Genomic DNA, 23590 nt, shown 5'->3' with positions numbered 1-23590 from the left:
GGATATATCGAACTTTAATGAAAATGTAATATTTATTTAATATTTTCTATTACTTTTTATTTTAATATAAATTTGTCCAATTACTCTATATATATATATATAACCCAAAAAAATAGTTTTCCACTTATCCTAACCATTTTGAAAAAATATTTGAACAACGTTATTTTTCCCAAGCCAATGCTCACCTTATAAATAGTGCATCTATAAAATTGGATATATATTAAATTAATTTATGAAAAGGTTACTTTTCAAAAGTGATCCTCCAAATCCAAGGAATCGAACGCCATGCAGTCAATGTTTATTTCAAAATGGTATATCTGGCCACCAATTTATTGATTAAATTACAAATATGTAATGTTATTTATGATAAGCACATTTTGGTGGGCAACCACCCAAAACACCTTTAGGTGGGGAAGACAAGCACCATGCAATCAAATTTTATTTGACTAAGGGATTGTGGGCTGCTAATTGACTGATTCAAAGGAAAATATGTAAGGTTATTTATGGTTAGCACCTTCTTGTGCACTTTCCTAGAAGTCCTAGCTCCTTATATAATTGGAGTGCATGTGGTGAGACTACAAAACCTCTTGTTCAAGTTGGTCAAATCCATTACAAAATTACAATATAGAGGAGATGATATTCAAGACCTTTCAAGGAAAAATTGGTGTATATTAAACACAACATAACATGTGCTCCCTTCCTTTGTATATATTAAACTGTCTCATTAGAAGCAACTTTGTGGTTTCACCACACCCGACTTTGTCCCTTTTACATCTTTACACTGAGCCTGTGAAGATTCTACTCCATGAATCTTGTAGCTGAGCTGCACATTCTGCAAATTGATTCCTTGGCAAGGAACACTAGGGCCGCATGAAAGAGAAATGGCCACCTGTGTGGCTGATGTGCCAATTATGTTTTTATATGAAACTCCACTGATGGTCACACCACTGGATCCCTATACACAAAAAACATTGAACATTGAGTGGAAGTGAAAACGTCATCATTGTAGATAGACTTCTGGGAGGAAACATTGAACATTAAGTGGAAGTGAAAAATTCATCATTGTAGATAGATTTCTGCAGATGATAGATCGAGATGTTAGACCTTTAGGGAAGACATTACCCATTTAGAGGATCTATCTCTAAGGATGGACATAGTGTCTACCTGAAATGATGGACTTTTCAATCTACTTACATAGTTCCACTCCAATAATCTATCTACAATATAAACAACTATTAAAATCTACATTCAAATAAAACTCATCATTGTTTGAGATTTGAAATGAATTTAAAAAGACACAATATAAACAACTATTAAAATCTACATTCAAATAAAACTCATCATTGTTTGAGATTTAAAATGAATTTAAAAAGACTTACCAAACTGGAGCAGCTATAGGAATAGGGGCAATAATACTGATCGATTATGATTGGATTGGATACGTTGACCATCTTTGCATTCTCAAATGTTATATTCTTAGCAAATCCTTTCCCTCCCTGCCATGTTTTGATCCTAAAACCGTTTTGGGTACCCGAGAAGGAGGCTTGTTCCACTATGACGTTGCTTACACCTATGCTAGGGTCAGAATCTTTACCTAGGCTTCCCACACTGCACCAAATTATATTATATATAGTCAAAAATCTAAAAGAACAAAGAAGAGATTGATAATGCTAAATTGTTTTCTTAAAATAAAAACATAAAAATTTATATAAATAATTAACTTAGATAGCTTTTAAAGAAAAATAATAATTTCATTTTTAATCGAGTAACATTAATCCAACTTACTAAAGTAAAATATGGTTTATTTACTTATTATTTGAATCCAAGGCTAAAAGAATGGATATTTTTAAATATTTTTTTTTAAGAAATTTGATTTTTCTAGCAATAAATAAACAGATAATATTTAAAATATAATTAATAACTATAATTAGTAGCAATTAGTAAATTTAATTGGATGAAGTATTTTAATATATAAATAAATTTTAAAATAAGTAATATCATTATATGTGTAATTTAGTTGTTTTTATTTTCGTCATTTTGGTTGGAAATAGATTATATAATTCTGTAATTTTTAATTATTTAAATAATAAATTTTGAATGAAGTTAGGGTAAATTGTAATTTTTAATTATCTAAATTGTGAATTTTAAATAAATACATAATTTCATCGTCTTGAAAAATTTTGGACATTTGAAATTTATAGTATTATATAGTAATATCGTTGTAAATAAATGTAGTTTAATTGTTTTACTTTTCATTATCTTTATGGGAAGGTAGTTATATAATTCTTCCATGCATTTTAATATTTTAGTTATTTAAATTGTAATTTTAAAAAGATTTAAATTATAATTATTTCACTTAAATAAGATCACTCTGATTAAATAACTACATAATATGGTTAGATTACTTAGTTAACCTTTTTATTGAATGGAAAAGCATTTATCTTTCAATAAAATGTTATGGTTATTCCTTTCAATAAGATTTGAACTTGAAACTCAGTATAAACTAAACTCACTTAAACTAATAAATCTATACAAATTATAAATATTTATATTTTAAAATTAATTTAAATAATTATAATTAAATAAATACATAATCATAAAAATAAATAAATACATAGTTAAAAAATAGATCACTCAATTATCAAACCTTATTCCATGACCTGGTCCACAATGAACACCCTGAATAAATACATTGGAAGTGCCTGGTCCAATGGAAATACAGTCATCTCCTGCATGATAAACATGTGCAGTATGATAAACATGTGCAGTAGGTATACTCTTCATTTTCATAGCTCTGCCTTTAAGATGAGTTTATAGTTAAAAAAATATATAAAATAAGATGAATTAATATGGGTTGATCGATTCTAAAGGGAATCTAGTTCTTCCAATAACATGATCTAACTTCAAAGGCAGCTCTTCGGCCAATAACATGATCTAACTCCAAAGACTTCTGGAAGAATGAATCTTATAACCTCCGGAAGCACTGATTTGACCAACTAAACTAACCTTTAAAACTTAATTAATAAATCAATATTATATTTATAGATCTAAATTTAAGACCAGCCTCTACTTTATTTACTTACCCGTCCCTATATTAACACCGAGAATCTTCACGTTGGAAGATTGCTGCACATGAATCCCATCGGTGTTTGGACTGTCTCCCGGAGCCCGAATAATCAATCCCTTGGCCTGTATGCGATTGCACCCGAAAAAGGCCACGTGAAATTGCTTGCTGTTGATGGATTTAATGTTTCTGACGACGAGGTTTGTGCAACTATAGAATATTAATGACTGCCATTAAATCCAATTTATTTTAGTTAGTAAGGACAAATCATTGACTTAAATAATTAAGTTTGATTCTGAAATATTTTTGAAATCTGTAATTTAGATAAAGATAAACTATTATTATTCAAAAATTAACAAAAAAGAGTCGGAAGCATTTTCTGATAGAAAATTGCACTTTAATTACCACGACTGTTGCTGTACAATCCTGCAAACAGCACCAAAAACATTCATGACTTAGTTTGATTGGCCAAAAAGGAACTAGCAATGTCTATAATCTCTAGCAGTTTCTATAACTTCTCTATTGCTATGCTTTAAGAGGGATCAAAATTTTCTACAATGGAACCAAGGTCTAAAAAAGATTGGGTAGCAACTATTAAGTTTAACCTGAATGTAAATATTGAGAATATTTTGGAATTTAAAATCTTATTTATCAAATTTTGAAACATTTTTAGATATACAATCAAGATAATAACTATTTTTAAGAATTGATTATTTTTTGAAAAGTCAATTATGTCGATTGCAGATTCCCCAAATATCTTGAAATCTGACTGTCAACAAAGTTCAATTGTCTGCAATCTACATAAAGATGCCCAAACTAAATAACCTCACCAGAATTTCTAAGCAAATATTGGAACTGAACTAAAAATTATATTTCACTTACACCATTTTTGGCACAGGTCTGAGCCCACCAAGAGGCTCCCTGTCCGTTGAGATATCCCCCTCCTTGAAATGTAAGCCTGTTCACGCCCTGGAACTGCAGCCAATAGCCTGAATATACGTTGTTGTTCGTAGAAGCCAAGAGGCCTCCCAACAACTGACCAAGCATGTATTCAAATTTTAATAGTGAAGTTAATAAAAAAAATTATTTAATTGACATAAATTCTAGGCCAAAATGATTTTCAAAACACTTTGCAATATAGTAAGTTGAGAAATAGCAAAAAAATATTTGATTTTTTTTAATTTTAAGAATTTCAATTTCAATTATAAATTAAATTAAACAAATTTTTGAAATATTGTAAAATCTAAATCTATTATAAAATAGTCAAAATTTTCACTAATAATTTAAATTACGTAATATTATTAAAATTCAAAACTTTCACTAATAACTTAAATTACTTAATATTATTAAAATTTTACTATATTAATTAAAATGTAATTTTTTATTATTTAAATTATATTTTTGAATATTTAAATAAATTAAACATAAGAAAATTATATAACTAAAATATACCCTTTCAAATATTTATAATTTAAATGATTTTCCTATCCAAAAATGTAACCTGAGAGAAATAAAATGACTCCACAGTTTTAAATAAAATTGAACAAGCACTACTTCAAAAAGTCAACATCACAAATTTATTAAACCCTAACTATAAACCAGTTTCACACCTTATAAACTCGCCTGCACCTCAATTGCACACATTTTATGCAACCTCACTGCAAACCATTTGACACTCCATGAAATCCAACTACCAGTCAACTCCACATATTTCAGGAAACCCATTTTCACACTTCATAAAACTCAACTACAGGTCAGTCCCCAAACTTCATGAATTGTGTAAAATTGGAATTCAGTTGAATTTATTCACACCTTGAATTTTCCAATCAGTCTCGGAGCTTAATAAATTTGACCAATATTTTTTTGATGTTTGGGATTTTAATGTTGGGGTTGAGTTTAGGTTGGGCTAATATATTTATTGAATAAAAAGAAGGAGAATTATCATCTATAATAAAATGGTGAATCAGATGATTATAGCCATGATTATTTTGACATTTTTGAAATAGTTTTAATTTTTTCAAAGTGATTTCTAACCTAGGTTTGAATTTGCCTACCCTACTCAAACCAACTCACCTACACTTCATATATATAACCAATATTTAAATTCAATACACCACCTGGTTGTGGAGTACCTATTTTTCTCTCTGTCAGTGCAAAAATCAGTTACCTGAAAGGTCATATTATTGTTTTTACAGGGTCCATTGAAAGCAACTGGATTCAGCAGATATTTTCCCTTGCTCACATAAACAATGGATGGTTGACTGTTAGCGCAAGCTGCATTCCAGGCTGCTGCAAAGGCCTGCACAAGTTCACAAATTCAAAACACATGGATGATCAGCAGTCTAATTATCAACTAATCAAAACATACTAAAACAGAAGCTCATAAGGTTACAGTCCAAGCCATGTAACCTTGCTGTTATCTGTTTTGCCATCAGCTTTTGCACCATATTTATGAACATCAAACACTACTCCTTGACTTGCATGGGAGGAATTTACTTTCCATGTAATAAACCAAACAGCTAACAGAAAAAGATGCAGTCTCATTTTATTCTTAATCTGGTAATGTCTAGAAATAATTTTTACAACTATAAAATCTCCTCTCCTCTAAATCTATAGTCCACTTTTACAACTATAAAATCTCAATATCTTTCACACAGTATTACACCTTGTAGCACTAAATATTTCTACATTGTGCAACACCTACTAACTTAAATATGTTGTGAAATAACTTCTGCAACTATAAAATCTCCTCCCCTCTAAAATTCTATGAGTATTACACTGTGTAGCACTGGATATTTCTACACTGTGCAACACTGACTGACTTGGATATTGTTCACCAAATTCTGATGTTGTGAAATAACTTCTGCAACTATAAAATCTCCTCCCCTCTAAAATTCTGAGTATTGCACTGTGTAGCACTGGATATTTCTACACTCTGCAACACTGACTGACTTGGATATTGTTCACCAAAGTCTCATTTATAAGAGTCCTAGATCTGATGAGTTATCAGTGTGGTCCTGAAACTTGCAATCCAATCTGCCACAATATAATATGATGAGGAATTTGAGGTTTCAGCAGACCACAACGTGATCATAACATGGGCTTCCCTTACTCCTCGTCGATTATTGAAAACTATGTCATTTTCAAAATTTATTATTATTCGTGAGATGGGTTCAGTTAATTCGAAGTCTCCTCATTTTTTTCCTGCACATGTGCTCCACACCCATTTCAAGAATATCAGTGATACATGGGGGATTTGACTTTGCTTCCACGGTAAGTAATGCTTCTGTTTCCAAATTTTGGTTTTGTTAATTCTGACAAAAAAATACTTTATAAATACATAAATCACGCAACTTTCTGCTCACCATATTAGCTAAAAACTTTAGCAGGATCTCAGAGATTGACCAATTTTAATATCAGGTTGCTTTAAAATTTTCAGATAACATTACACCAGCTAAATAGGAGAATAAATATTTAACCATAAATCTTCTAAGATATCAGGAATAAAATAGAAAATTCAGCATAGTTTAATTGTTTTATGCTGAGAGTATATTTTAATTTTGTTCAGATAGAAAAAGTGTAGCAGTCTAATTATTTTAGGTTTTAAAGGTTTGATGGACATATTATATTTTAGTGAAATTTGTTCAAAATCTTACTAAAATTTGTTGAGATCACAAGTTTAATCTATAAACTTTGCATAATCCAAGTGTTTCAAGGATTTTTTAGAGTGCCAAAATCTATTTATGCATTAAACACTGATTTTAAACACACAAAAAATACAATTTCTCCAAAATTTGTTTGGCCAAATTCCTACCAAAACTAGGAAATTTAGAATTGTTACACAAGACCATAGAGATTTGTTCTAATGACAGGTTTAAGTATTATAATCTATAAACATAGGATAAATTCATTTGTGTATTCAAAAATATAATTTAAATAACTATTTATGATGTTGCTTCAAATTGTATCACCAAATTCTAACCACTCTAAAAATAGAATTAAACTACTTGCTCAAAAGTTTCATTTTCGAAGTTGTGACTAAGTTGTCAAAATTTCCTTTTCTTGTAATTATGACTGAGTTATTTTATGATATTAATACTTTTCATATTTATTAAAAGAGCAAAGTAATTTTATAATATCTAGGACCACTGGATGCTAGAACACAGGGGACTTTTTCTTTCCATCCCATCAGCTCACATGTCAGGAGAGATGGCAGCATGCCCCCATATGGCCCCATAAGGTTTCATTGTTGTTGGCCATGCATAAAACACATGATAAAGTTGTGATGATTTGGTCTAGGATTATGGCCCCATAAGGTTTCATTGTTGTTGACCATGCATAATGCACATGATAAAGTTGTGATGATTTGGTCTTGATTCTTGCAACATTAGCTCAGCACAATGGATGGAGGAGAATATAGGAATATCAAGGAGGATTATTGCAGGTTGTACCATTTCCCTCTATGAGCTAGCCTAGTTGTGTCCTTTCACCCATTTGGCATTCAATAGGCACCAAACAATGGGAAATTGAAATCAAATCTCGGCCTCAAGGAGGAAACCCCATCATTGGGCCTAGTACAAAACTTGGTTAAGAATTATTACGTTTGTCATGGAAGGACACATGCACTCAAGAGCTAGGAAAGTACTTATTATTGCCCATCAAAGAAGGAAGCTCCATCCTCATATGTACAAGGTCTAGTTTGATAGAGGACTATATGAAAAAGCTAGAGTTCCTTCCGGGAGAATAGGTAGGGAAAGTTGACTAATCCAGGTTGTTTCCCTTGCCCTCATTGTGGTTCTCGTCGACTTTAAGCTTTTCTAGGCGATTCCAGTTTCATGCACCGAGCTAAGGGAGACATTGCCATCTTTGTCAAAAAATTTAAAAGCCTTGCATCATCCTAGGCTTCCCTGGCAAGTTGTATCCATGGGACTGTAACATAGGTTGCCGACGGTTCGTCCTTGATCTCTCATATTTGGTGAGTAATTCTAATGATCTTTGTATCCATTGTTATCATTCTCTCAAGCAACCATGAGGTCCATTATTTATTTAGCATGAGTGGAATTTCATATAAGAGAAATGGCTTCAATCTTGTATTGTACCCTTATCCTTGGAACTATTCTCATCCCGCTTAGCCCTCTAGCACAAAATTAATGGTTTGACATAGGTTAAGGAGGCAACTCATCCACTTTTGGGCCCAACCATTTTCACATACTTACACCATGCCCCATCAGAGAGACAAGGTGCATAGGGGCATAACTTACTATTAAGAATCAGCGCGCTCAAGAGCTTAGGTGATAGTTGAGAGCTCAACTACTAGATTCAAGGAGCTCATTCTCCAATTGGTTTAGGAGGAATTTACCCAAGCATAAATGAAATTAGCAAATGATCCACACACCCCCATAGATACATAGTGTTGACAGAGGTAACAAATTAGGTTCTAGATGCTAGACATACCTAAGGTTGTTGCAACTAGTATATGCATCATGGTTGACATCTATTAGCATTTAAAGTTTCTCTTGGGAAGAGTATTGGTGGAAAGAGATTAAATTAAGGAGGACATTCTCCTGACCCTAAATCAGATGCATAGATACATGATTCCAATGGATTGTAGACTCAATCATCTCAAGAAGCATATGGGCATTCCTCTTGATCCTAGTTTCTCCTCAAGCAGCAATAAGGAGCTCATTTCCATTGAAGTCACCAACTCAATGTCTTTCAGTTACTTTGTTTTTAATACTTTTATCATTCTCTTATGTAGTTTTCTAGATCAAAATGATCATAGAGGCCCTATAGCTAGTGTTTGCATTTTGGTTTCTAAAACTATGAAAGTCGCTCTATCATTTGCAATTTTTAACCATTTTTTTTAACTAGAATCAAGAATAACTATTATGCTAAAAGACACTGAGCTAAAAGCTTACTTTATATGCATGATTTACATAAACAAGTTGAAACCAATGGACATGGTCATAATGGAATATGTATCAATGGTCATCTATAGAATTCTAACCTTGAAGCTTTTGAACAAAATACTACAATATCTATAGTATTCAATTGTACATTTTCCAATACTGACATAACAAAAACCAAAATTGACAAAGCAACAAATGGTTAAACCATGAGGAATTACTCCCCCGCTTTCATTTTTGAGTCTCTTGATTAATCATTAAGGAAAGAGGACATAACTTTTTTCCCCTACCACCAAAGTTCACCTTGATTTAGCCTTGACCCCAAATTAGCCATGTGATCAGCCTTGGAGTTGTTTGATATGAGAACATGGCGACATTTGTTCTTGGGGATAGATTGATACAACTAATAAATCCACTTGAATATATGACTTAGTGTTGTATCTAAGGGGAGAGATTCTGAATATAAATGGCACATTATATTCAAGGAATCACCAAAAATAATCACTTCCTAATTCACAATTTTCCCCAAACCCTAATATAAGGCATAAGATTCAATAATGTTGTTGGAGTGTGACATAAATCCCAAACATACCCATGTTTGATTCCTAGAACAAAAAATTACATTCCCCTACTCCTACTCCTACCACCTCTAAGTTCCCTTTTGTTCCCCGCTCCTACCACCCCTAAGTTCCTTTTGTCCTACCACCCCTAACTTTCCTTTTGCTGCTCCACTAATCAAATTCCTCTTTATAATGCATATGTTCAGAGGAGAGGGCAAAAGGAAGCTGTACCCTCTTTTACAATCGGTTTCATTACTTCATGCCATGTTCCCCATATGGACAGACTATGTAACTGAATTGAAGGCCTTGATCTCAGTAGTTTCAAAGTAAACATAAAAGCAGATCAGTACTGTACTTTCAAAGCCGAAAATAAATGGCAGGCCATCATTAATGTATACCATGTGATTAAAGTAGTAGTTTCCAGTTTACGTAAAGGTTGCATGCATCAAATTTTGAAAAGAATATTGTTAGGACTGTACCCTTAGGCTGTATACAATTGAGTGATCAGCGGCATATATCAATGGAAGATCCAATATATTTTTATCCAATCTGATAAACATCGCTTTTAATGCTGGTGTCTTATTTTAATGCAAGGCATTCGGGACAGTTCTTTATTATGCTATTTTTAATGAATGTTAGTACTTATTTTCAACTGTAATAACTATTTTTTTCATGGTATTATTTAAAATGTCAATGACTATATTTTAATATATTGTATATTAAACAATTTAAGGAAGAATTAATCTTGCTTACCATCCTTAGTTTACATAAATTAATATCTCTTATAACGAAATAGTGAACCAAACCCAACAACAAATTTAACTATTCTTTTGAACTTGAGAAACTACCATGCCACTTTTCAAACCCTCTGCATTATATTAGTTTTCAATCAAATTTGTTAATATATATATATATATATATATATACGTAATCTCAGTTAAGAGTGAAAAGAAATTTGATTTGTGAGTGTTGGTAGATTCACAATTAATATGGATCTAAGTTGGTTTAATTATTAGTCTTTAAATAGTTCATATTAAAAAAGAATATCATAAAAAAACCAATAAATTAAGAATATCATGGAAAAAACTAATAAGTTAAAAACATCATGAGAAAAATCCTAAATTAAATTTTTTATGACTTTTATTTTATTTTATTTTATTTTATTTTGAATTAATAAAAATAACATTACAACATCTATATCATACTACACCTCTCAGCACACTAAATAGTTAAAGTGTGAAATCTTGTAAATATAAAATTGTGTGAAATTATGCCACATTCTTTTTAAATGGGGGGGCTAGTTCCCAGAAGAAGCGATATTGACCCTCTTTTTTTGTACCTATATACATATCAGTCACATAGCTGACATCCGTCACATCTAATCCATCACATCAACCGAAATACATTCGCAATGGTACAATATAGGCTGCAACGCAGCAACACAAAGGAGGATCAAACTTGGGCGAGGTGCGAGTAAGCCGCCCCAACCGCTAAATTGTACACTCATGTGCAAAAATTATGCGATATTCTATTAGAGAGAAACATGTTAAGGAAAATGGTATTCATCTTCAAACTTTTATTGTATTGCAATTTTTACAAATCAATTATTTCTATAATATGTTTTTGGTTATTAATGATAATCTTAATTTTAACATATTTTTAATCATGTTTTTTTTAAATATCATAATTTTAATCAACTAAATCAAAATTGATAATTCTTTATAGTTTTCAATATTTTGCTAATAAGGATTTCATTGTTGTTGTAAGCTTTGAAAAATCACAAAAATGTAATATTTAATTTTATTAGTATTATTAATTTGATTGTTATTTTTTTATGATTTAATAGTTAAGCCAAACAATTTATACTTATTATAAATATTTGGTTGTGACTTTTATTTATTTATGATTTTAAATCAACAAAATGGAATAAGGATGCATTAAATTTTTTGAATATAAATTAATAAAATATTTTTACTTTACTTAAAAAGTTTTATTTGAAATATTGTAGGATTATACGTTACCAATATATAGATAATTAAAGTGTTGAAAATATATTACAATTTATACTGCTTATAAATATTTAATTGTGACTTTTAGTTAGTTATGACTTTAAATTAACAAAATGGAATAAGCATACATTAAATTTTTTAAATATAAATTAATAAAATATCTTTACATTTATTTAAAAAACTTTATTTGAAATAGTGCAAGATTATACGTTACCAATATATAGATAATTAAAGTGTTGAAGATATATTTTTCTTATTCAAACTCTACAACTCAATGTTTCTACTCTTATATAAGCTTTTCAATCTCCAACTCAATGTTTCTACCTTATATAAACTTGTCAATATTGAATGATATATTCTCAACATTACAATTCAATTGTAAATAACAATTGAAAATGAATGTCTTTACATTTGTAAGATCGAACCTCTTCAAGGGAGTTATCACCCTACACAATTGTAAGATACATCCTTTCATAAATTTAAGTGTCATGACCTTGGCTTTTTATGGATAATATTAGTATGTTCAAAATTGATTGTCAGATAACATTGAGATGCTCGTGAAGATTGTCAATAATTTTTGTAGAAACAACAATGTCATTATTATATAAGAGAAGGATAACAATGATTCCTACCATGCTAATATAAATGTATTTTTATAATTTTAAAAGTGTTCTCAACATTGTTCAATTTTATTTATATAAATTTAAAATAGTAAGAAGAATTTTATTTATATAAATTTAAAAATAGTAAGAAGAAAAAGGCATTTAGATTAATTTTAATATCACATTTAATGTATATTTTATCTTGAAAATAAGTCTTGTGTAAATTTTAATTACAAACTTATAAAGCTCATGACAAATACCTGTATCTTTTTCATTGTATAGCTCTAAGAATAATGTAGAAGGATTATGTAAAATTAACAAAACAACAAATAAAAATTTTTTCTTTGTCTATACAATCTTCAATAATAGATTTAAGGGTAACAAGGTAAAAACACATTAGTTCTTAAATCCAACACATCAGTTAACTCTCTTATGGATATTTATAACATATTAATAAATTTTTATTTCAAGAAAAATATTATTTAATTTTACTAAAAAAAAGCTAATCATGATAATTTGATAATTGATTATGTCATTTTAGTTTCCAAATTTTCAAAATAAAAACAATTAAACCTCCAATATTAACTTAATTGAAAAAATATTTCATATAAAACACAAGAATCAAAATTCCAAGTTCTAAAATCTTAACATGGTATTATTCACTATTTTTACTTTGCCATTTCTAAGATGTTTAATATCAAATCTTAATGTGAAAACGAGTTCTATAAATACCTCAGGAAAACCTAAAACTTTTTGAAATAAAAATCCTACTCAATTATATATTTACTTCAAAATATATTGTTTTTATTTAAAAATATGTAGTTTACTTTTTAAGGGTTATTTACAAATAGCATGATAGGAACATTAATCACTTGAATCCAATTCATGTTATCATTCTCACTAAAGGAATTCCAAATATCTTCAGCTATATTTTTAAGATGGTTATTTCCAAAACTATATATAGTTGGAGATTAGAAGGGGTGATGAATAATATATCTTATCTTTTGAAACGATTTAAATATGTCATAGTGCAACATATGAGACAAGTTGGCAATGGCGTGGAAAATTATTTAGCAAACATGGGTTTTAGTTCTTAGAACATTAATATTGATTTATCTTCTCCATTTCAGGGTTGGGAGGAGGATAGGTAGTGCATCAATGTTTTTATTTCAGATGGTATTGTTAATTTTAATAACACTTCCATGATGTGGGTGTGTATATAGTGTTTAATTCTTGGTGTATATAGTGCTTAATTCATGTGTAAATATGAGCACCAACTACACCAATTTTCTATGACTGATGGTGTCTATGTGTCCAGTTAATGCATGTTGCTCTAGCTCAATGCAACCAATGTCCAATTGCATTAAATGCAAGAAGGAATGTGTGTGTTCTTGAAGTCTTAGGGTTATTACTAACATGAAGGTTTTTTAATCCTCTAAGAAGGTGGTGATGCACAGGGATTGGGCCTTTCTCTAGAGGCGTTGGGTTATGGTTGTTGTGCTTGCATGATCTCATTGATGAAATGGTGTACCGGATAAAGAATGTTGGTCTTAGGATGTGTGCCAGGATATACACCTATCCTTTCCAGGTCCTAGGTTGGTATGAAAACCCTTGCCTTACCTTGTGTCATTCTCCTCAGTACTTTAACTACAAATGTATGGGATTGGGTTCACAGTGGTGGTGGTACGTTGTAATCTGGGGTGGTGGGGAGTAGGACTCCTCACTTTGCTGTCTATATTCCTCTAAGCTCATGTATTTGATAACTGGGGGTAGTTTGTATCTTTGTGGTGGTAATTTTGGGTGTTCTTGGTGTTCTGAGGGAGACCCGGAATTGGTTCCACTCTTTCCCATAGTTATGAACATTTCACCACAAGGTCAATGTTTTTTATCTTGTTCCTCCATGACACTACTACAAGGCTAGTGTTCGAGTTGGTTGTAGTTCTACCCACATTGACTCTCCAAGGAATTGAATATGTAGGTGTTTATTTTAACTATCATGTCTTGGTATGTGGAGTCTGGTACCCAGGAAACTTCTCAATTTTGTTTTATCATATATACTTTCTTTCATAGCTTAAAAGACAAAACTTCTTTTTGGATAGTCAAATATCTGGTTTTTATCTATGCTCTTAGTACTTGTCATGTGGACGATTCCAATGTTTAATTGGTGATACTGGACTAAGTTTTTCTTAGTCTACATTGTATCTATTGTGGGTTTGTCAAGGTTACCTTCTTGTCTCTCAGTACATATTGTCCTCACAGGGTTTTAGTCAAGTTTATCTTCATCTTTTCAAGTTGTTGTATATGCTACATAAGTTGTGGTTAATATTAGGTATTCCATGGATAACTTGGGTGATTATTGGGGAAGATATGTTGTTTTTTCAATTGACATTTAAACACTCCACGAATCCCTATTTGGGTTTTCAGTGTTATCTTATTCCAGTCCAAGTCTTAGTGTAATTTTCGTTCTTCTCTATACAATTTTTATTCTTCTCTATAACTATGCCCCTTTGACAGAGGATGGAAATACGTAGAGGTGGTGCTAGTACTTTAACTTTAACACATCAGTTAACTCTCTTATGGATATTTATAACATATTAGTAAATTTTTATTTCAAGAAAAATACTATTTAATTTTATTAAAAAAGCTAATCATGATAATTTGATAATTGATTATGTCATTTTAGTTTCCAAATTTTCAAATTAAAAACAATTAAACCTCCATTATTAACTTAATTGAAAAAATGTTTCATATAAAACACAAGAATCAAAATTCCAAGTTCTAAAATCTTAACATGGTATTATTCACTATTTTTACTTTGCCATTTCTAAGATGTTTAATATCAAATCTTAATGTGAAAACAAGTTCTATAAATACCTTTAGGAAAACCTAAAACTTTTTGAAATAAAAATCCTACTCAATTATATATTTACTTCAAAATATATTGTTTTTATTTAAAAATGTGTAGTTTACTTTTTAAGGGTTATTTACAAATAGCAAGATAGGAACATTAATCACTTGAATCATATTCATGTTATCATTCTCACTAAAGGAATTTCAAATGTATTCAGCTATATTTTTAAGATGGTTATTTCCAAAACTATATATAGTTGGAGATTATAAGGGGTGGTGAATAATATATCTTATCTTTTGAAACAATTTAAATAAGTCATAGTGCAACATACTAGATGAGTTGGCAATGGTGTGGAAAATTATTTAGCAAACATGGGTTTTAGTTCTTAGAACATTAATATTGATTTATCTTCTCCATTTCAGGGTTGGGAGGAGGATAGGTAGTGCATTAATGTTTTTATTTCAGATGGTATTGTTAATTTTAATAACACTTCCACGATGTGGGTGTGTATATAGTGTTTAATTCTTGGTGTATATAGTGCTTAATTCATGTGTAAATATGAGCACCAACTACACCAATTTTCTATGACTGATGGTGTCTACGTGTCCAGTTAATGCATGTTGCTCTAGCTCAATGCAACCAATGTCCAATTGCATTAAATGCAAGAAGGAATGTGTGTGTTCTTGAAGTCTTAGGGTTATTACTAACATGAAGGTTTTTTAATCCTCTAAGAAGGTGGTGATGCACAGGGATTGGGCCTTTCTCTAGAGGCGTTGGGTTATGGTTGTTGTGCTTGCATGATCTCATTGATGAAATGGTGTACCGGATAAAGAATGTTGGTCTTAGGATGTGTGCCAGGATATACACCTATCCTTTCCAGGTCCTAGGTTGGTATGAAAACCCTTGCCTTACCTTGTGTCATTCTCCTCAGTACTTTAACTACAAATGTATGGGATTGGGTTCACAGTGGTGGTGGTACGTTGTAATCTGGGGTGGTGGGGAGTAGGACTCCTCACTTTGCTGTCTATATTCCTCTAAGCTCATGTATTTGATAACTGGGGGTAGTTTGTATCTTTGTGGTGGTAATTTTGGGTGTTCTTGGTGTTCTGAGGGAGACCCAGAATTGGTTCCACTCTTTCCCATAGTTATGAACATTTCACCACAAGATCAATGTTTTTTATCTTGTTCCTCCATGACACTACTACAAGGCTAGTGTTCGAGTTGGTTGTAATTCTACCCACATTGACTCTCCAAGGAATTGAATATGTAGGTGTTTCTTTTAACTATCATGTATTGGTATGTGGAGTCTGGTACCCAGGAAACTTCTCAATTTTGTTTTATCGTATATACTTTCTTTCATAGCTTAAAAGACAAAACTTCTTTTTGGATAGTCAAATATCTGGTTTTTATCTATGCTCTTAGTACTTGTCATGTGGACGATTCCAATGTTTAATTGGTGATACTGGACTAAGATTTTCTTAGTCTACATTGTATCTATTGTGGGTTTGTCAAGGTTACCTTCTTGTCTCTCAGTACATATTGTCCTCACAGGGTTTTAGTCAAGTTTATCTTCATCTTTTCAAGTTTTTGTATATGCTACATAAGTTGTGTTTAATATTAGGTATTCCATGGATAACTTGGGTGATTATTGGGGAAGATATGTTGTTTTTTCAATTGACATTTAAACACTCCACGAATCCCTATTTGGGTTTTCATTGTTATCTTATTCCAGTCCAAGTCTTAGTGTAATTTCCGTTCTTCTCTATACAATTTTTATTCTTCTCTATAACTATGCCCCTTTGACAGAGGATGGAAATACGTAGAGGTGGTGCTAGTACTTTAACTTCTCACCATTAGAGTTTATCTGGTTGGAATTATGTGGCTACTTACTTTGACCCGGTCCCAATGGAGGTCCAAAGAGAGATCTTGCACCTAGAATCTAAGGCTTTTAGGGATCGTCCCTACCTTTCATATTCTGAGGTGAGTGATGAGAATCTTAAATGGGTTCCATACCTAGTCAAATTTGTAAAGTAGAGGTTACACTTTATACATTCTATGTGTATGCATCAATAGATGGATATGCTTATCTGTCTGGTTCTTTATGACAAACATGTGGACAACTATAAAAATTTTGCAAGGCAAGAAGACATCAAGAGACTTCTTCGAAACGTGTGTTTTTTCTTGGATGATATTGTTTCTCATCTGCATAGGATGGATAAATACATCCTCTCAAAATATAATTTTGAGGAAACAATAGATATTCCTGTGGTTGTTAATGGTCCACCAATTCCTCAATCTCCACTTTCTCATACTTCACCTTTGTCACCAGTCATTGTATTGGATTGAAATTGATGTTATAAACTCAACAAGATGTCTATGGTTATTGAAGGAATTTCCAGTGCTTATAAGGTTTTTTGAACTATTTTTGGACTATATTTGGATACATTGGTTTGTTTCTGCAAATGTTTTGGTGTTGGTATACTCTCAAGATCCTGTAGGTGTTGTTGTTTTTACTCGATGGGTCTTCTTGCGAGAGTGGTGACCTTAGTGGTTCAATAAAGTTGTTTGCATGATTGTCGGTGTGTTTGGTCTTAACGTATGGCTCTTCCCATGAGAGCATGGTGCACCCGAGGTCTCAATACAACAGTTGGCGTTGCTAGTCCAAATGGATGTTTTTTACCGATATCCATGATAGGTGAAAATGGCCTCAGTGACTGCTGCACAGATGATGTTTCTACATGGATGGCCTTCTTGAAGTTATGATTTTTACTATGTTGAAATTTGGGTATTTTTGGTGAGAAATGGTCCCAATGGTGTATCTATCTGGTTTCTAGATTTTTGTAAATATGTTTAGTGTTATCATCTGGTATGAGACTTGAGCTCCTAGATTAGTCATCTTGAGTTCTTAATGACTCTTTGTTATCTATGTAAAATTTCGTTATTATTAATAGAAAATATTGCACTAATTTACAAAAAAAAAAAAAAAAAGTTATAAAATGTACAACAAAAAAGGATGATTGAATTTATTTGCAAAACTTTGTGGTAATGAAAATGAAAATGGTGTTTATAAACTATAAATTTGGAGGGACAAAAATTTATTAATATTAATAATTTTAATTATAATTTAAGAAAACTAGTTGTAAAAGTAATGTGCTTCAAATTTTTATTTTATTTTAATTAAAAATATATTGTAATCTCAATTATTTTTTATAAATAGTTTAGATTTCATAAATATAAATCTATAATAACATGTATATGTTATTATAGATAACAATTTTGTTTATCACAACATTCATATGGTCTTTTGATATTGATTTATTGATTAAAGTGTCACCTAATAAAGAATAAGTTTAAGTTTACAACCAGATTTAAATGTGGTAGATTAGGATGCTAACCGGGCCAAGAAAGCCTTGCAGTTGTTGATGTTTGGGAACATTTCCATGAAGGTTTTATGAATCATGTCTCTCAACATAAAATTGTTCATTTCTTAGGTTTTGTGCCCATCGAAGGCTCAATCCTCAGAAGATATGATTCACAATGGAGATCTTCCCTCCAATGGTTTTCTTATTTGCCTTTTATCATCAGATATGGAGAAATCATAGTTTTTACCTCCAGATCCACCCTTCCGAGGATCTACTTTATTCATTTTATGTCTAGATCTAGAAAAAGGGTAGAAAGAAAAAGGAAAATACCATAATTTTTAAAAAAAATTGAATGGGAACACATCTCTTCAGTGGATTTGGGGCTCATATCTAGTGAAACACTTGAAGCAAAGAATTCCAAGTGACATGGGAATATTGTCAATGCTCCAAGTTTTTTATATGAAGGTAAAGTGCTCCAGGATTCCCTCCAACTGAAAGATTATGGCGTGGCAAAGGATTCTACAATAATATTAAATATGTGACTACGGAGTGGATTTGTAGGCTTCAGAAACCCCAATACAAATTCCAGAAGCTCTAATGGTTCGGCCTCATTTAAGGACATCATAAAAGGGGAGAATACCACTCTGATTGATTAGATCTTAAATCTACCAGGACCTTACATAGTTGAACAAATGGACAAGGTATCAACTATGGATGTACAAACCCCAAACATAAAATTTTATTTTGTTGATATCCAAACTAAGGAATTAATATGCATGTTTAATGGTTTTTGGTCGAGACCTAAAGAATTATATCAGTGGGTTTTTTCTTCTTGGACCCCAAACAGTGATCTCTACTTGTGCTTTAAGGGTTTCTTCGTAGTTCACTTTGACACACAACAAGATATGGAAAAATCCCTAAATGAAGGGCCATGGTTTTAGGGTAGGGTTGGGATTTACATTACCCCATGGTTCCCAAAATTTAATGCTACAAACATGGTGGTAACTACAATGTCAGTATGGGTAAGGTTATCAAATCTGCCTCTTCCTTTCTAGCATCATTAGGTCATATAGGATATTAGAAATACTCTGGAAATTTTTTTAAAAATGGGCTTGGATAGAACAATAAAATGCAACTTTACACTTTCCAGAGTATTTGTAGAGATAGACATTAGCAAAGGTCTACCTGATCATATTCATTTAAAACATGAAAACTTTTAGTGGACTTAGGTTTTATATTAAGACAATATGACATTTAGATACTGAACTTTTTTTCAAACAAGACACTTGCAAAACACTTGCCGACAAGGAAAAAAGACCCCAAAAAAGAAAAAGAGGCAAGCCTCTAAGCCAAGGGGTTGGCAGTTTCCTGACACTTCTAAAGACGAAGAAGAAGAGCCCGTGGAAAATACTCCAAATATAGATGCACAGACACAATTTGGCAACCAAGAAAATGGGGGAGTTGGGGATCATTCGGGAATCATGACTCATAACCAGAAGGGTGCTGAATGAATATAGATCATAACATTAGAGCAGTAGAAAGTGGAAACCTCCATTAAAAAGGAATCAAGGGGTATAAAGTGACCCCATGTATCTGAAAGCTACGGACAAGGAAGTACCCCTTAAGGAAAATGGAAATCAACTCGAAATAGTTACAGTTACTCCCAAAGAAGGAGTTTGGCAAAACGTTTAGAAAAATAAAGACAAAACGGGGAAGCTAAGTGACTTTTATCACACTTAGCCCCAGAAAAATTATGTAATTTTTTACAGTTTTTCTATTATTATGTGCATTAGCTGAAAAACTAAATGACCAAATGCTTACTAGCATATGGAATGTAATTTTTTTCCTTGTTCTCATGTTGAATAAAATTACAATTTTCCCTTTGAAAAAAGAAAAACACATTCAAATTTTATTTTTAATGTATTTTGTTAAAAATGTTTTAACATTTATATATTAATTTTTTTTAATTAATAACAATAAATATTATTATTTTAAAATTTGGATTCTCAATGTATTTTGTACAATTTTATTTAAATTAATAATAATAAAATATCAATATTTTAATTAATATTTTTTTATCTATATTTTAATATTTATATTTGAATTTATTTAAGCAAAATATATCCAAAACAAAAGTTTATTTTCACTAATAAAATAATTTTTATCTTCACATGTAGAATATGAAAAGAAAAAGAGAAAAAAAGATTTTAATATTATTATAAAGTTTGAGGTTGTAACATTTTCAAAAGATTAGGAATAAAGATAAGCAAACTTTAAAAGTGTTTTATAAATCAAATATGTGTAGAGTTAAAGGTGATACCTTCTATTTTATCTTTCTCGTAAAAGTGAGTTTTAGCCTATTTAAAACATTATTATTATTATGTATTTCACCCATTCAAAGTGTTATTATAGCTACGTATCTAATGTACAAGACCAAGGTAAATAATATGGAAGAAAAGAGACTTCCTAAGGTCACTTCAAATCTAGTCAAGGCCACCTACTACTCAATTAAGGTTGACAAAAAGATGTCAAATCTTAGCTAAATCTTTAGGGTATAAAGGAAGAGGTCACTCTAAAAAATAATTGTAATATTAATAATAAAATTACATTTAATTTTAGAGATAAATTGTAGTGCAATAAAGAATTAGAGTAAGAAACTATAAGGAGATGATCAACCTTAATTTGGAAGATAAAAGTCTATCTATTTTGACTAGCCTAAAGTATAAACTCAGCATTGTCAAAATAAGGGTGAACACTCATGGGATGTATAGTGAAATGAGGTGCTCGAAAATTCCTAAAACATCATGGGTTGACAAGTAGGAATGAGAGAAGCTCTTACTAATCCCAAAGGAATCATAGAATTCTCTTATGCTTGGTCTTTCAGCATTGCCTATAACAATCAAACAAATGTTTACACCTTCCTCCAAGGAATTCTACTGGTCTTATCTATCAAAGTCCCACAACTTCTTATAATTAGTGATTTTAAAAACATCATTCAACACCTCGAGGATGGTACCAACCCAAAAGACTTCAAACTAAGTACCCTTTTCTATCATATCTAATTGGCCTCGATGCCCATCCTTATGGTGAAGTTTCTCCATGTCCTCTGTAATCTAAACTCTCAAATAAATCATTGGGAAAATTTGGTAGCCTAAGGAAATAAGATGGAGTTAATCATCAACTCCACCCTTCATTACCATCCCATCCCTTAATGGTTCTCCATGCTTATGTTTAATTCATGGAACAATTATGACTTCTCCAAATGGCTAATCTTCATAATTATGAATATGGGTGCCTACCCTATCCTCCACCACCCTTTCATTTGAAGGCACACTTCTCACTATCTCAAATGACACTCCCACGTAGTCCTCCAAACCAAGGTGGGACTTTTCCCTTAAGGAAAATATTCTTCGCCTGAAAATTGCATCACATAGTTATGAGGGGGATAGTACAATAACTCTAATTTATGATGGGGTGACAATAGTGCAATGTTGATATGAAATTGAAGAAGAGATGGAAAAATCCTCGTATGCCATTTTTCTTCCCATCTTTGGTGCTACAGTCTGTTAAAAATCCCTCTCACTCCGTTGCCACTTTACCTCTACTAGTGTTGGATACAAGTCCCTTTTTATGCGAGTTTCAGTGGCACTTCAGGAGATATAGTAAGTTCGCTCAATTATGCATCAATATGTGAAGGAATTTAAGAATTGTAAGCTTCCTTCCAACAATTATTAGTTACATTCACCTCAGTAACAACACATTTGGATGCATTAATGGGTGTTCTCATTCATCAAAAATGGGACTTTAAGTACATACAAGAAAATTATGGGTCACTCTAGCTCAAATTGGATTCTATCCATGCCAACCTCTAATCTATTCCAAAGCTCCCTATTCCATATGTTCAAACAAGTAAAGGAAATCTAGTTCCCACATTAATGTAGCATTGAGATCTTAACGTATAGGTGTCAATAATGTACCAAGAGCTACATGATTTTGCTAGATCCTCTCAACAAGTAGATTAATCCAAATGATGTGTAATTATTTCTTAATCCTGAGTATATACCTTTGAATCCACCCTATCAAGCATTACTATGTAATGTTTAGCTTATATTTTCTAGATATAGACCAACAGAATTTCAAGCTTCTTGTTTGAGAATGACCTATCAATGGTGGAAGTTGTTCCCTAAATTGTATTTTGGCTGTGACTCCTCTTATATATTTTAATTAATACTAAATTTTCCAATTTCTATTTTTCCTAAAAAATCATGGTGAATAAAAAAAATTATCATTTTTATAACACTAAAAAAATTTAAATTAAAAATCACTTGTTCTTATATTACTTTGCATATACCCACATTACATCATAATTTTAAAATATCTATTATAATATCAACCTTTCTAACATTTTCATTCATCAAAACTACTATAATTTAAAAATGTTTTTTTTTTAACTTATAAATCATACCAATAAAACTCAAACAAATAAATAAAAGAAAAAAATCGTTATATTTCTCATTGTTTAAAGTTGATTTTTAGTGAATATTAGCCATCCCATAATCATCATCATAAATTCAAAATGTCTTTTATATTATTTTTAAATTTTGATATTAGTTCATTAAATTGTAATAAAAAATTAAGCTTTATTATTATTATTCAATTTTTTTTATTAATATATTATATATGATTTTATTATATATATATATATATATATATTATATATGATTTTATTTAAAAAATCTTTCAATTTAAAAATAATAATGGGAAATGGAATTATTTAATTGGTAATTTTTTTAATATTTATGTTTATATTTATTTGATCAAAATATAAAACTGAAAATTTATATGAAAAACTTCAAAATAATAGAGGAAATGATTTTTTTAAAATACATTTGCTCTTCAATTTTGCTTAGAGCAAGGTAAATATTTGTAAGAATCATAAATTTAAGTTGTTTAATCTACAAAGTTTGAGTGCCTAAAGGGTTTTTTAGGGTGGTGAACCCATTTATGTATTAAAAGTGTAATTTAAACAAGAAGAAATCATAATCTTGATAGAAATTATACTATGGCCGAAAAATTCATTTCATCTATTAATTAGACTAATCTATTGAAAATCAATCCTTTTATAATATAATGAAATATTTATTATAAGTATTAGGAAATGTGTTTCTATTTTGGAATAGGGTTTTCCAAATTTTAATTTAAAAGCCAATAATTATCCGATCTTGATGGTAGTGAA

At 30.8% G+C, this 23590-nt stretch overlaps 1 protein-coding gene across 1 annotated transcript; it reads right to left on the bottom strand.

Moving 5' to 3' along the window:
• Positions 1-432: 432 nt before the first annotated feature.
• LOC149139895 (polygalacturonase-like) lies at positions 433-6030 on the bottom strand. The gene is made up of 8 exons (XM_089448004.1): positions 5474-6030; positions 5232-5363; positions 3947-4099; positions 3470-3490; positions 3084-3291; positions 2648-2729; positions 1380-1608; positions 433-955 (listed from the first exon to the last, which is right to left on the bottom strand). The coding sequence occupies exons 1-8, from the start codon at positions 5606-5608 to the stop codon at positions 725-727; spliced, it is 1191 nt and encodes a 396-aa protein (XP_089304130.1). The 5' UTR covers positions 5609-6030; the 3' UTR covers positions 433-724.
• Positions 6031-23590: the final 17560 nt, after the last annotated feature.

This window comes from Pinus tabuliformis, chromosome X, assembly GCF_031772625.1.
Source record: "Pinus tabuliformis cultivar Carrire ecotype Pingquan chromosome X, CPIR1, whole genome shotgun sequence".
Taxonomy (NCBI): Eukaryota; Viridiplantae; Streptophyta; class Pinopsida; order Pinales; family Pinaceae; genus Pinus; species Pinus tabuliformis.
Note: the sequence above shows the minus strand (reverse complement) of the source record. Positions and strands in the feature narration are given on the sequence as shown.